This window comes from Egretta garzetta, unplaced genomic scaffold, assembly GCF_000687185.1.
Source record: "Egretta garzetta isolate BGI_Z169 unplaced genomic scaffold, ASM68718v1 scaffold601, whole genome shotgun sequence".
NCBI lineage: Eukaryota > Metazoa > Chordata > Aves > Pelecaniformes > Ardeidae > Egretta > Egretta garzetta.
The window spans coordinates 160,764-174,758 of NW_009258540.1; the positions used below are offsets into that span (position 1 = coordinate 160,764).

At 36.9% G+C, this 13,995-nt stretch overlaps 1 protein-coding gene across 1 annotated transcript in view; it reads left to right on the plus strand.

Moving 5' to 3' along the window:
- The window catches only part of CSMD1 (CUB and Sushi multiple domains 1), a gene marked incomplete at its 5' end in the record, with an annotated part of 480,927 nt that overhangs the window by 160,367 nt on the left and 306,565 nt on the right, over window positions 1-13,995 (plus strand). The window contains 3 exons of the mRNA XM_009646490.1: window positions 1,654-1,848; window positions 6,021-6,159; window positions 12,962-13,149. Of these exons, the coding sequence (XP_009644785.1) occupies window positions 1,654-1,848; window positions 6,021-6,159; window positions 12,962-13,149 (522 nt within the window). The remainder of the gene's footprint in view (window positions 1-1,653; window positions 1,849-6,020; window positions 6,160-12,961; window positions 13,150-13,995) is intronic.

Here is a 13,995-nt window from a genome sequence, read left to right on the forward strand (position 1 = left end):
ATAGACCCCTAAGTATATAGACCTGCAACCTGTTCTAGGTGAACCTGCTTTAGCAGGAGGGTTGGACTAGATGATCTCCCGAGGTCCCTTCCAACCCTTGCCATTCTGTGATCTCTTTTTTGGGATACACATAATAGTTACCCTCTGTGTTTTTTCTAGCGTCAAAGATCATAGCTGATCTCAGAGGTCTTGCCTATAGGACTGTACTAATTTAAGAATCATTCTTCTCTCCAGCTACAGTTTCTTTAAGAATTTTAAGAACATAGTACCATTGAGAATGTAATTCTCAAATGTACAAAATTTAGTTGCAACTGGTCAAGTTCAAAAGTTGTTAAGTGTGGACCTAGCAGTCACATACATAGAGATAGCTTCTGAAAGCATCAATCTTGCCCATTTGGGAAACCAGGCTAAAAAATATCTGGCTAGAGATAGCCATCTGTTGTTTTGTTTATATGAAAGGATATTACTCAACAGTACTCTCAAATGAAAACTCTAGTAACACTGTCCTCATGTAGAAAACATTATTACGTTTGCCATAGACTGCTAACTCTCCTAGAATTTTTATTAGTCATTCAAAGTCATTACTTATATGGAGATTATCTTTTTAGTTGATGAAATTATCTTCTAAGGTTACAGAAGTTGTTAATTGACAATAAAGTTGTCTTTGTCATATCTTATGCTGTTCCTATCTTGTGTCAATTAATATAATCTATTAACAGTGTTTGTTCAGGGCCAAGGTGTTTCTTTGCATTATTTAGGAGGATGCCCCACATAAAACTGGAATTTATGGATTGCAATCCTTTTTAAACCGTAGATGCCTTAGACACTTAAAAAATCTTAGAATCATAGAATCATAAAAAGTCTCAAGTTGGAAGAGACCCATAAGGATCATTGAGTTCAACTCCCTGCTTCTCGCAGGACTATCTATAAAACTAAACCATATGTTTAAGAGCATCATCCAGACGCTCCTTGACCTCTGACAGGTTTGGTGCTACACCTGGTGCCTCCTTGTGCCACCTGGTTTATCTTAACTCATAGAAATTTGCAAATATCTTTCCACTCTAATCCATCCTTATCCTGCCCTGCCAAGATTTACATACACACCTTCCCCTCACAGGACGTATAGATTACAAGCACTCACCCCTTTTCCTTGGAGTGGGTTCCCCTTACTTGCACACACCTCCTGAAAGACACGGAGGTCCCCCAGCTTTGCAGTCACCCACACTGCTGCTCTCTGCAACTCACTGATCCACGTACTGGTGAGAACACCCCCCCCATGAGATCACACCTGCACACAGAGGTGCGGGTCACCATGGGTTGCACCCTTTGTTGCCACCCCATTTTTTTAGCAGTAGCCATTTTTTCTGCTGGATTAGCTGCAATGTGAGGCCATACTTCTCATGTTAGAGGCAAACAGCTGGATTTTGTCCAGAGGGAAACTTAAGAAAAGTGTTCTTGTGTATCTAAGCCACATAAAACTAAAGAGATTCAGAATTTGAACTATGTTGCATCTGTGTGAATGTTCATTGGATATAATGTTGACTTTTTATTGAGGAGTTGTCTATGCTTTCAATTATATTGTAATCTTGTACTTATCAGAGGTTATTACTATTACTACTATTCTTATTATTACTATTACAATGTTTTTATCAGCCTTTGGTCAGAATGAGTGCCACGATCCAGGCATCCCTATAAATGGGAGGCGTTTTGGAGATAGATTCCTTCTGGGAAGTTCTGTTTCCTTTCACTGTGATGATGGCTTTGTGAAGACCCAAGGCTCTGAATCCATAACATGTATTATGCAAGATGGAAATGTAGTATGGAGCTCTACTGTCCCACGTTGTGAAGGTAAGGGCACAATCTTTATTTTGCACCTACGGTTTGAATAATGAAACTATTTAAATTTAGCTGACTTTTTACATAAATAAGACTGCTTTAGCTGAAGTTATTCATTCATCTTATTTTAACACTCTTCTAGTCAAATGAGAGAGCAATAATAGAAACAAGATAGCTTGCTTTTATATTCTTGGAATAAATTAGCATTCTAAAAATCTGGTTGCTATTCTTTTCAAGTTCTGATTGTCACCATCATTACTTGGCTGTGAGTTATAGCTGTTATAACAGTTTTGGCTGTAGCATACTGAACAACATAATTATCTGCCACATAGAAAAGTGAAGTTTCTATTTAGAAGTCCTTTTTAAAAGTTTGCACATTTAATTTTCTCAGAACAAAAGTATACCTGAATTTCTCTATGTAACATATTAGCCTGCAGTACATTTTTTCCTGAGGAATATAGTGAAAATCAGTTATGTTTACTATTCATTATATTCCCCCCAAATTCCATATGTGTTTGCTTGTTCTGGCCCAAGTGAATAAACAGACTAAAATGAACTATGCTTTGGATTAAATCTCTCTTTAGTATGAAATACAGTGAGGAAAAAAAAAAAAAAGAAAAAAAAAAAAAAGTAGGTTGGTGCCTTCATGTTTACCAGTGATGGGTCCTAAGGCAAGACATATGAATGTATTTAATAAATGACTAGAATGTGTCTTTTAAAGCAATATACAAAAAATTGTATAATTTTAAGTAAACAATAGACATATATGCAGATACTCAATCAAATGATACTTTTTTTGAAGAAACTAATCCAAACCTCCTGATTAGTGTAGATCTCACACCTTCATTAAGTTCAGTGTCATTGCAGTAAATTAAGGATCGGGATTGGGATTGTATCACTTTTATGTTTTTTTGTTGTTTGGGCAATTTCACAACCCAGTTCTGATAAGACTGTGCATTTTGAAGAAAATGTAGATATATTGGAAAAAACATGTTAACAGCCTGGTAGAAGTAGTGTATGTGAACCTAGATGTTGTACTAGTAGAATTTCTTATCCTGATTAAACCATGTAATGAGTTATGCAGTGGAACAGGTTTCTTTGCCTAGAGCAAAACCAGTCCAATCCAAAGCGTGGAGTAGGGTGAGGTTCTTCATCAAAAGGTGTTTTCTCATTTTGAAACTCCATACACAATTATTAAAGTATTCAGTGTAATCTTTGTGTAATTTTATTTCCACAAACATGTAGATAAAGAAACCAAAATGAGCACTTTGAGAAAAAAATGTTAGAGAAAACAAATATAGAAATGAACATTTAAGAAAATATATAAGTACCACTCAGTTATCCTTTCTTTCAACCTTGCAGGATGTTTACCTCATTTTTAATGAGGAAAGGATTACTCTGTCTTGGCAACAGTCAGCACCGTGGGACGCTCCTGGTTTAGAAAGTATCTTTTAAGTTACATTCAGGATGTGTTCCTTTCTGGTGTGGATTCTCTTTCTAGTTGGTAATTGAAGAGATTTCTGGGTTTAGGCTACAGTATGGACTAAGCATCCTTGCTCATTAGTTTAGAGATAATTTAGTTTGTTTCTAGTTGTCTGAGATATCTGAGTAAGTGTTCTTTTTGGTTGCTGCTCTGCTCTATGTCTTTGTATACTAACTGTGTAAGCAACACCTGAAATACATGTTGTGTTGCAATCAGTTGAGTATCAACAGTCTTCTGTTTTTTTGTGGTTTTAATATGACAAAATTTAATTTAAAAAAAAAACACCATGGAATTAATTTCACTCTTCATTAACTATACACATGTAATGTAAATGCCATTTTCCTGGCTGATTATTTTGCCCCAGAGACAATTCAGTGTGTATGTTTTGTTATTTTGTGGGTTGCTTTTTTTCCCTACTCTCCTAAATCTGGAAAAACTTCCCAGAGACAAGTGTAAGTCATGAATTAATTCAAATAACCTCTCTGAGTTCATTTTTTTTTTTGTTAAAAATATTGAATCAAAACTAGGAATATTAATTTACTACTCACAAATTCATGTTACTGTTCATTTCCGTATGGAATAATAAGTTTGCTTGTCACTACTTAGAGGAACAGAAGTGACAAGATTTCCTGCACTGCAATATGGAATTTGCTGATAATGATACCACTGACTACCAGAGGGTAATACAAATGATATTATGATAAATTTACCTGACCTTGAAAGCCTTCCTGTTTTAGACTGCTCCATAGCCTTGGTAAATCATAACATCCCAAAGCCCTGTACTATGACAGGTTAATTTTTTAAGGGACTCATGTTTCCCAAAATTTGTTCAGTCATTTCTGCTGTTGTTTAATCCTGCACCAAAGTCCTCCAGTCCTGCTCTGATAAATGCTTCCTGTCCAGCCCTGTTCCTTTCAAAGCCCTATTGCAATACTTTTTTTCCCTTTTATGGAGGAGGATCAAGTTAGAGAACATGTAAACAAATTTGACATGCAGGAATAGGCCTGTTGCGATGCACCCGAGTGCTGAGGAAGCCGGCCAATGACATTGCAAGGCCACTCTCAGTCATCTCAGGAAGGTCATTCAATCCATGGAGGTTCCTGAGGACTGGAAGAAAGCAAATTCCTATCTTCAAAAAAGGAAAGAAGGAAGATATGAGGAAGTACGGGTCCAATGTCAATCATAGGAAAGCTGATGCAGCAATATTCCTGGAAACCATTTCCAAACAATGAAGAACAAGATGGTGACTGGGAGCAGTCAGCATGGATTCATGAAGGGGAAATCATGCCTGACCAACCCAATAGCCTTCTGGAATGAAATGACTGGTGTGAAGGGAGAGTAATGGGTATTTTTTATCTCAGTAAGGTGTCCTGACTGTATCATATAAGATTTTCATAGACAAACTGATGAAGTATAGGCTAGAGAAGTGAACAGTGAGGGGGACTGAAAACAGACTGAACTGTTGGGCTCATAGGGTTGTGGTCAGTGGCATGAAGTCCAGTTGGAGCCTAGTCCGTAGTGGTGTACCCCAGGGGTCAATACCGAGTCCAGTACTGTTTGAAATCTTCAGTTATGATCTGAATGCTAGGACAGAGTGCACTCTGAGCAAGTCTGCAGGTGATGTAAATCTGTGAGGAATGGCTGATACACCATACGCTTTTGCTGCTGTTCAGAGGGACCTTGACAGGCTGGAGAATTGGGCTGAGAGGAAATGACAGGTCCTTCCCCTCTATCGAGCATTGGTGAGGGCACGTCAGCAGCTCTGTGTGCAGTCCTGGGATCCCCAGTACAAGAGAGACATGGATGTACTGCAGTGAGTCCAGTGAAGTTTCACGAAGGTGATTAAGGATTTGGAGCATGTGTCTGTCATACAAGAAGGTGTTGAGAGAACTGAGGTTGTCTAGACTGGAGAAGAAAAGGCTCAGGAGGGATTTTATCAGTGTGTACAAATACCCGATGGGACAGTGTGAGGAAGATGGAGCCAGACTTTTCTCAGTGGTGTCCAGTGGCAGGACAAGAGGGAATGGACACAAACAGAAATACAAGAAATTCTGTTTAAACATAAGAAAAAAAAAAACTTTCACTGTGAGAGTGATCAAACACTGGAACAGATTGCCCAGAGAGGCTGCGCAGTCTGCCTTTGGAGGGAGGGCATGATCCTGATTGGACATGGTCCTGTGCAATCTGCTGTAATGAGCAGGGGATGGACCAGGTGATTTCCAGAGGTCCCTTCCAACTTGAGGTGTTCCATAATTCAGTGGAATATTTACAACAATCCGTTCCACTGAGGTGAATAGGTATTAGATGGCACAGTACAATGAAAATAATTGACTATGAATTACTTGGAACAATTTATCTGATATTTCCACATAAATGTGGAATCATCCTAGAACGAAAAAATGATGATATATTACATTTTAATGAGATAATGTGTTTTTCAAAGGAAGGAAGGCTGGCGGAACCAAATGCCATGCTCTGTGTATTAAGGTATGTATAGAGTAATAAGCTATGATAAGATACATTGCAGGACTTAGGATTCTGAAGAAAACAGGGTGCTCATAACATGATGTAGAAAATTTGGTTGTGCTTTATATTAAACTTATTTTTCTATGCTTTTTAATTCATTTTCGTAACTTTGAACACATGGTATTACATTAGAAATACTCTGTATGTTACAAGTATATATGCTTTTTTCTTTCAGCACCATGTGGTGGACATTTGACAGCATCAAGTGGTGTTATCTTACCACCGGGGTGGCCAGGATATTATAAGGACTCACTTAATTGTGAATGGGTGATTGAAGCGAAACCAGGACATTCCATTAAAATCACTTTTGACAGGTGAGAATCATAAAGTCAAACAAGTAACATAAGCACAAAAGTAATTGTTTTAACATTGAAGAAGAAAAATATTCTTTAAGAACCCAGACCAGAGAAAGAAATTGCAATGCAATGCTCATAATACTATTCCTTCAAGCAAAAAATTAAAGTTTGAAACTGTTTACATTGTCTTTATATTTTAAACAATTTGCACTAAATGTCCACCTCCTGGCACATTAAGGATTTATTTTGGACTTTTGACTACCTTTGTATTCAGGTACAACCATATATTGTCCCTGATGATGACTAGGTCTTACTGTAAGAGACCTTAATTTTCCTAGGGAAAAAAAAGATTTGTGAAAAAAGTTCTGATTATTGTGTCTTGGACATGGTTTATTTTTTCCATTAGGACTTTTTTCTGATGCAACATACATTACATAGCTAGACAAATCCATAATACATTGGGTGAGCAATTAGCTGACAGGTCAGACTCAAAGAGTTATGGTAAATGGGGTTACATCAAGCTGGCAGCCAGTCACCAATGGGGTTCCACAGGGCTTGATTTTAGGGCCAGTGCTCTTTAATGTTTTTGTAATTGATCAGGCACAGGAATTGAATGTACATTAAGTAAGTTTGCCAGTGATACTAAACTAGGAGGAGCTGTGGTCTCCCTCAAGGGAAGAGAGGCCTTAGAGAGGTCTGATAGACTAGAGAGCTGGGCAATCACCAAATGTATGAAATTTAACAAGAGCAAATGCAGGATTGTCTACGAGGGATGGGGTAATCCTGGTTATACATACAAATTGGGGGATAAGAAGCTCAAGAGCAGCCCCATGGAAAACGATCTGGGGGTTTGGGTTGATGGCAAGTTAAATATTAGTCAACAGTGTGTCCTGGCCACCAAAAGGGCCAACTGTATCCTGGGGGGCATCGAGCACTGGTGCGGTCCCACCTCAAGTACTATTTGCAGGTTTGGGTGCCTCAATATAAGAAGGACAACAAACTACTAGAGTGTGTCCAGAGAAGGGTGACCAGGTGAAAGGTCTTGAGGGCAAGACTTAGGAGGAGCCGCTGAGGTCACTTAGTTTGTTCAGCTTGGAGAAGAGAAGGCTGAGGGGTGACCTTATTGCAGTCTACAACTTCCTCAAGGGGGGCAGCAGAGGGCAGGTACTATCTTCTTTCTGGTGACCAGTGACAGGACATGAGGAAATGAAGCTGCGTCGGGGGAAGTTCAGACTGGACATTAGGAAAAGGTTTTTCACTGAGAAGGTGGTAGATCACTGGAACAGGCTCCCCAGGAAAATTGGTCATGGCACCAAGCCTGTCAGAGTTCAAGGAGTGTCTGGATGATGCTCTTAGTCATATGGTTTAGTTTTAGGTAGTCCTGTGAGGAGCAGGGAGTTGGACTCAATGATCCTTTTGGGTCCCTTCCAACTTGAGATGTTCAATCATTCTATGATTTGACTTCAGTGTATATTAACATACTTTGTGTTAACACAGGGGATGTCAGGATTTTGTTTGTTTGGGTACTGTAGATTTCACCATGAGTACTGACACAGAGATCAAAACAAGAAAGAAAAAGATGTCCTGACGTCAGAATATTGTTAAAGGCAGAATCATAAACTTCATGTTAAAGTATTAACTAACTGAAATTACCATCCCAATTAATTCCCAAAATGTTATCTCAGTGTGGACCTAAATTAGAGCTACTGGAATGCACTTTGTAGTGTTAAGGTTCCTATTTGTCAAGGGGAATAATTTTCAGCCTAGTCTATCTGTTATGTGGAGTCAGTAGGTAGTGAAAGTGCATTTAGGTAAAAGGAATGTGAACTGCAAAATGTTTAATACTTTTGTCATTATTGTGACCTCAGTTAGTGCTTTTGTCTAACCATACAAGTATCTAACAAAGATAGAAAGAAAGAACTTAAAAGATTAAAACAAAATTTAAAAATATTTCTCCTTCAAGCATCTTTATGAAATAAGTAAAAAATATCAATTTGTTTAGATGTTTGATCTAGACACTAATATCACATTAAATACTCTGGTTGACAAAAAGGTGCAAAGGGCGGTATGAAAGACAGCATCTGCAGCTATGCTGAAGTGGCTTCTATTCTACTGGCCTTCTATATTCCTCTATTGCCCAAGGGGAGGCAATAATCTGTGTCTAGTTTCACTTTCATGTGGAGTCAACAGTGATGAGAAAAATTGTTCAGTATCATTCAGCCTTCTATTTCTAAGAGCAGAAATAAAAAGAAAATTAATGGAGAGAAGGGCAGAAGAATGAAAAAGTGGCTGTTACTGGGTCAAATCAAAGATCCATCTTGTTCGATACTGTGTTCCTCACAGGGACACAAATGCAGAATTCTAGGGAAGAGTGTGAGGACCAGATAAGTGTATCTGTTATTTTCTCTAAGTACTTCTCCAGTTTGCAACTCAGGGCATCCCTGAATGGGAAGGTGTTTTTTGTTTGTTTGTTTGTTTGTTTTTTTAAAAATGTGCTTAGTGAGTTTCTGCATGTATCACTGCTATTCATTTGTTTCTTTCCCTCTTGCACCCATGTAAACTTATCATTCACAACATTCTCCATTTTGAGGAACTCATTGGAATATCTGTCTGAGACTGAAGTACTATCAATAGGGGTGGTGGTATATACAGACAAGGTGAACAGCAACTCACCAGAACTAGACAGCATTCACCCAGGAATTCACACCTGAATTAATACAAAAATGAGATGGCTGAACAATTTAAAGTTGTGTGTAACTGTAATTGTTCTTTTAAAACTGTCTTGATACCTGTGAACTTCAGGAACCAGATCTTTTAAGTCTTTCATGGAGATCTAAGGAACTGCATACTGGATGGCCACTATGAAAATTATAATAAAGTGTAGCATTAGTGGAAGCATGGATAAGTATGGTATTCTGAGGAAGCATTGATATGGCTGTTGTAAAGAAATCCTATCTCCGAAACCTATTGAAATCCTTTGATGGTGTCAGAAAGCATAGAGACCTGTTGGATATAGTTTACCTGGGTTTTCAAAATGCAAGTTTTGTATTTTGCATCTCACTCTGCAAAGGGCTGTTAAAAAGCTAAGCATCGTTTTAATACAAGGAAGGACATTACATGATTAAAAACTTAACAGATAATACAAGTCTCACAGTGGAATTTTGGGTGTTCTGCAGAGGTCTGTCTTTGTTATGTTGAAAACTATTCAGCATGTTCAGATATGATCTCAAAAAGGAGAAAATTAGACTAATAATATTAAGTTATTCAGGATATTAAGAACGAGGAATGACCAAAGAATTGCTGAAGTTTCTTACAAGACTGGATGTCTGGGCAACAAAACTGCAGGTAGAATAAATAAATGCAGAGTAAATAATTTAAGAAAAAGAATTCCACCTTGATATATAAAAAGGTGTGTTTTGAACTGGCACTGTTTGCTGAGCTGCTAAAGTTCTGGTAACACTTTGTCAAGAAATATGAATGAAAACTAACACATGCATAGAAGATTTTTGTGAGCATGATTAGAGGTATGAAATGTAATGTAGGGTAGAAGATTAAAATAGGTTACATATTTAGTTTACCATATCCTTTTTGCAGTCCTGTTTTGTTTTCTTATTATAAATGCAAAGGAGAGAATGACCAATACCAGAGAAGAATGGGAACTGTTTAAACAGTTTTCATAAAATTGTCATGTTACTTCTTACAACAACAAAAGGCTGTTTGCTTTCATTAAAAAACAACAGGAAGTTCCAGAATTTTAAGTTTCTTTTTTTTTTTTTTTTTCTCATTAAAGACTTAATATATTCATTATAAGATTATATTTATTTGCTGGCTTTTTTAAAAAAAAAAAAAATCAATCATCAGAAGCCTGACGTTTGGGTATGTCTTCCCAAATGCAGTGAAAGCAAGCAGCCATATTAGCTGTAAGATGGACCATTTTAATTTTATAACAGGACATGTGTTGCCTGAAGTTGCAGTTGTTTGGATGACTGACTGTGACCTTAACAGTATGACTACTATATTTCTGAGGAAATTAATGGGAAATATGGTCCAGTTTAAGAACTAAATTTACCGAATTATAAACAGATGCACACACATATTCCATTAACAGAATTGTAGAGCTTTGTGTACAAATTGAACTGCAATGAAGTTAAACAAGAACTTAGAATTCACCCGGATACAAAATTCAGAGTTCTGATCACATTTCATTTTTAAAGAAAAGCAGACAGTCAATTAATCTAATCCAGCTTTATATCAGCATATATCAGCAGAACTGGCCCCAATACTGAACCCTGGGGAACACCACGTGTGACTGGCCGCCAACTGGGTTTAACTCTGTAGACCGCAACTCTCTGGGCCCAGCCATCCAGTCAGTTTTTTACCCAGTAAAGAGTATGCCCATCCAAGCCATGAGCAGCCAGTTTCTCCAGGAGAATGCTGTGGGAAACGATGTCAAAGGCTTTGTTAAAGTCTAGGTAGACAACACCCACAGCCTTTCCCTCCTCTACTAGGCAGGTCACCCTGTCGTAGAAGATCAGTATGATCAGTAACATGATCAGGAGATCATACCGCTCTGCAAAGAAAACGGCAATCGCTGGCTGAGAGCACTTTATTCCTAATTAGTTTCCCTCACAAACATGACTGTCAAAATAATTGAACTGTTGAATTATTGATCTTGAGTCCATTTATTATGAGTACAAATAAAGTATTTAAACCAGCCTAGCGGTATCCGTCTGTTTTCATCATTCCACTGCAGGGTAAATCAATGCATAATCTCTGAAATTATGGAAAGGAACTGAAAAACTGTCAAGTACTTTAGTGACGCCTTCTGTGACTGTCTATTTTGGTAAATTTGTCAGAATCAGAGAACCTTCCCAGACACAAGAACTCATGTGTTTGTGCAGTTAAATTGTCCCTAACATACTGCTTCAGCTTGCCAACTAGAATTCTCCCAAATAATTATCAAGCATATTCAGGAGTTAGTGTGGGCAAGCAACCATTCATAAAAGGAAATTTGAATATTATCTCCCTGTTTGAGAGGCTAAAGGATGTATTTTATAGTGTGGATGTAGGCCATTCCATGCTAGCTGGCTTCCCTGCCAGATACTGATCCTGACAATGCTTGATATATTAGCAAGCCTGGCAAGCCCTGTATTCCACTGTCAGAGTGAATAGATAGCAGTGAAAGCCATCACCTAGATTTTAGCCAACATACCCAAATAGAGCAGGTCACTTGGTTGAAAGTATCGTAAATCTAGAGAGTTTTCTGTATGAAGAGGAGGGAACAATGTGAGGCCCTGTCCATTTCTAAGCAGTCATTAGCTCTGATATTTAAGTAAACAAATACTTTCAGATTTCTGAATGTGCTTTTGTTTTCAGGGAATCATGAGAGAACTATAGAGACTATGAAATACTTGCTGTAACTGATACTGATGTGTCTATGAAAATGATTTGACATGACCAATGCTAATTGGTCTGTAAACTATAATGGCCTGGCTGGGGAACTTGTTCATTCTGTCATTATTACCTAATACAGTATAAAGTTTATTTACACTTTGAAGGAATGAGCCATATATTTCCCCTTTTCCAAATGTTTAATAATTTGCATTTTTCTTTAATTACAAGAACATAGTTTCTTATCTCCAGACCCACTAAACATGTGTCCTATATTGGCAAGACAGCTTACGGGCATTCACTTTGAAAATACTGTATTGCATAGAGGCACAGTTTGTTGCTCTCAGAAGTTGAACTAATAAGCCCTATGGGAAAAAAAGAGAAAATCTCAGAACATATGCATTTTTTTTTATACTTGCTGTGAGAGATTAACATCTTATGAAAATAAGAATATTGGGTTTTCAGGCAAATATATTTAGAATAGTATAAATATCTATGTAATAGCACAAACTTTGTTTACAGGAGAATTGTTGTACACAAGGTTTAGATGCTCCAGTTTGCCAGAGTCTCTGATACAATCACAAACTGTCTTGAAAAGCACCTCATGTGGAAAATACCAGTCAAAGTCTAATCTACATAAAAAGAAGATTTGAGCTGTTTGAGAACAACTAATAGGGAGTGACTACACACACAGATGTCATTCATGGACTGGAGAAATGTGATGTGGTTTAGTGATTGGCACAGACATTGACTGCTGTTGATTTTAAAGTTATTTGTTCTTGTAAATCAACTGTCTCATTAGTCTCCTCTTTATCCATTCTTGTCTGTATTATCTGTTTATTTGACATATTGAGATGAACTAAGGAATTCTGCTTATTATAACTAAGAAATTTCAAATTAGTGCTTGATTTAAGTTTAGTATTTTAGTAGCAAACTATGTTAGAAAAAATCCATGGGTTAAAAGTCAAACAGTTGAATATGTAAAACAGCTTCTGTCAAATAGCAAATATCAAATAATGAAATTACTGAGATGAAATAATGAGATATTACTGAACATGCCCAACTATTATTCAGCCTGTGGCTAAGAAATTTCTTGGAACTTCATAATGCAGTTTTCTTTGAGACAATTTGCAGTGTTCTACTCAGATTCCCCACTAAAAGTCTTTCTGAAGCCCAGTCATATAGTTGATCAGAAGTATATTACATCTCTTATTAATTTTATCTGACACCAGACACAACAAAGCAAGGGAAAAAAGATATGTAAAACCTTCCTTAGTTGTTATCTTCAGTAATACACTGATGGATCCATAGATACAGATATTTTTGTATGTATCATAAGCTTGACCAGGTTACACACAGGCTGAATTTCTGACAGTTAAAGAAAATACAATTCGTCTGCCTATCAGCTGACTTGCATATTCCTTTTCAGATTTCAGACTGAAGTTAATTACGATACTTTGGAAGTCAGAGATGGGCCAGCTAACTCATCGCCATTAATTGGAGAATACCATGGAACACAAGCACCCCAGTTCCTTATCAGTACTGGAAATTACATGTATCTGCTATTCACTACGGACAACAGTCGTTCCAGCGTTGGTTTCCTAATTCACTATGAGAGTAAGTCTGATATTTCTATGATAGATTTCAATTTAATTTTGAAAATAACATTTAATTTGAAAATGAGCAAATGAATGTGGACAAATAAACTTCAGTAATTATATTTGTATAAGAACAAATTTTGTTTACTCTATGATGTACTGACAGATAACTCTGAAGCTATTAATTAATTTTGGAATTTTTTTTCCTTCATGAGTTTTTGTATGTTATTCAGAATGTTTATGGATCTAGATGTTTAATGAAATGAAGAGTAATTTTAGAAACTTGCCCTTATGGGTAAAGAAACGTTATCTTTTTCTGGTTTGTTTTTTTTCCCTTACTCTCAATTTCTCTTTTTCTTTCTCTGGTTTTAATACCCTTTTGCAGTACTGAGCAGAATTAGTCCTTATCCACAAGGATTTCAAAATGCAAATAAATGCATATTAATATCTCGCTGTGAACTACAGAATCATTGTAATAATAGCATTTGTTTTTAACATAGATGCATAAAATGAGATATTAAACTGTCTGAAGTCATACTGATGTTTATATGATTGATAGTATAGCCATTCATTTAAGTACTGAATAAAGAGAGGTTCTATGTTTAGTGTGGTTGTGCTAAACAAATGTCATGGGTTTTATCAATTGTTCTTATCTGGAAACTAACCTGTTTGCTCTCCTATTGCATCTGGAATGAGTGCCTAAACTGATAATTCATAGATTCATCATAACTTGGAAATTCTGCATAGCTTCTTTTAGCTTTGGCCCAAACATAGTGTTAATAGCTGAACAGACAATAACATCGTAAACTGCAAGGCTGTTAAGTCACGTAAAGACAAGTAACAGTAGGTAGGTCTCCTCATAAGT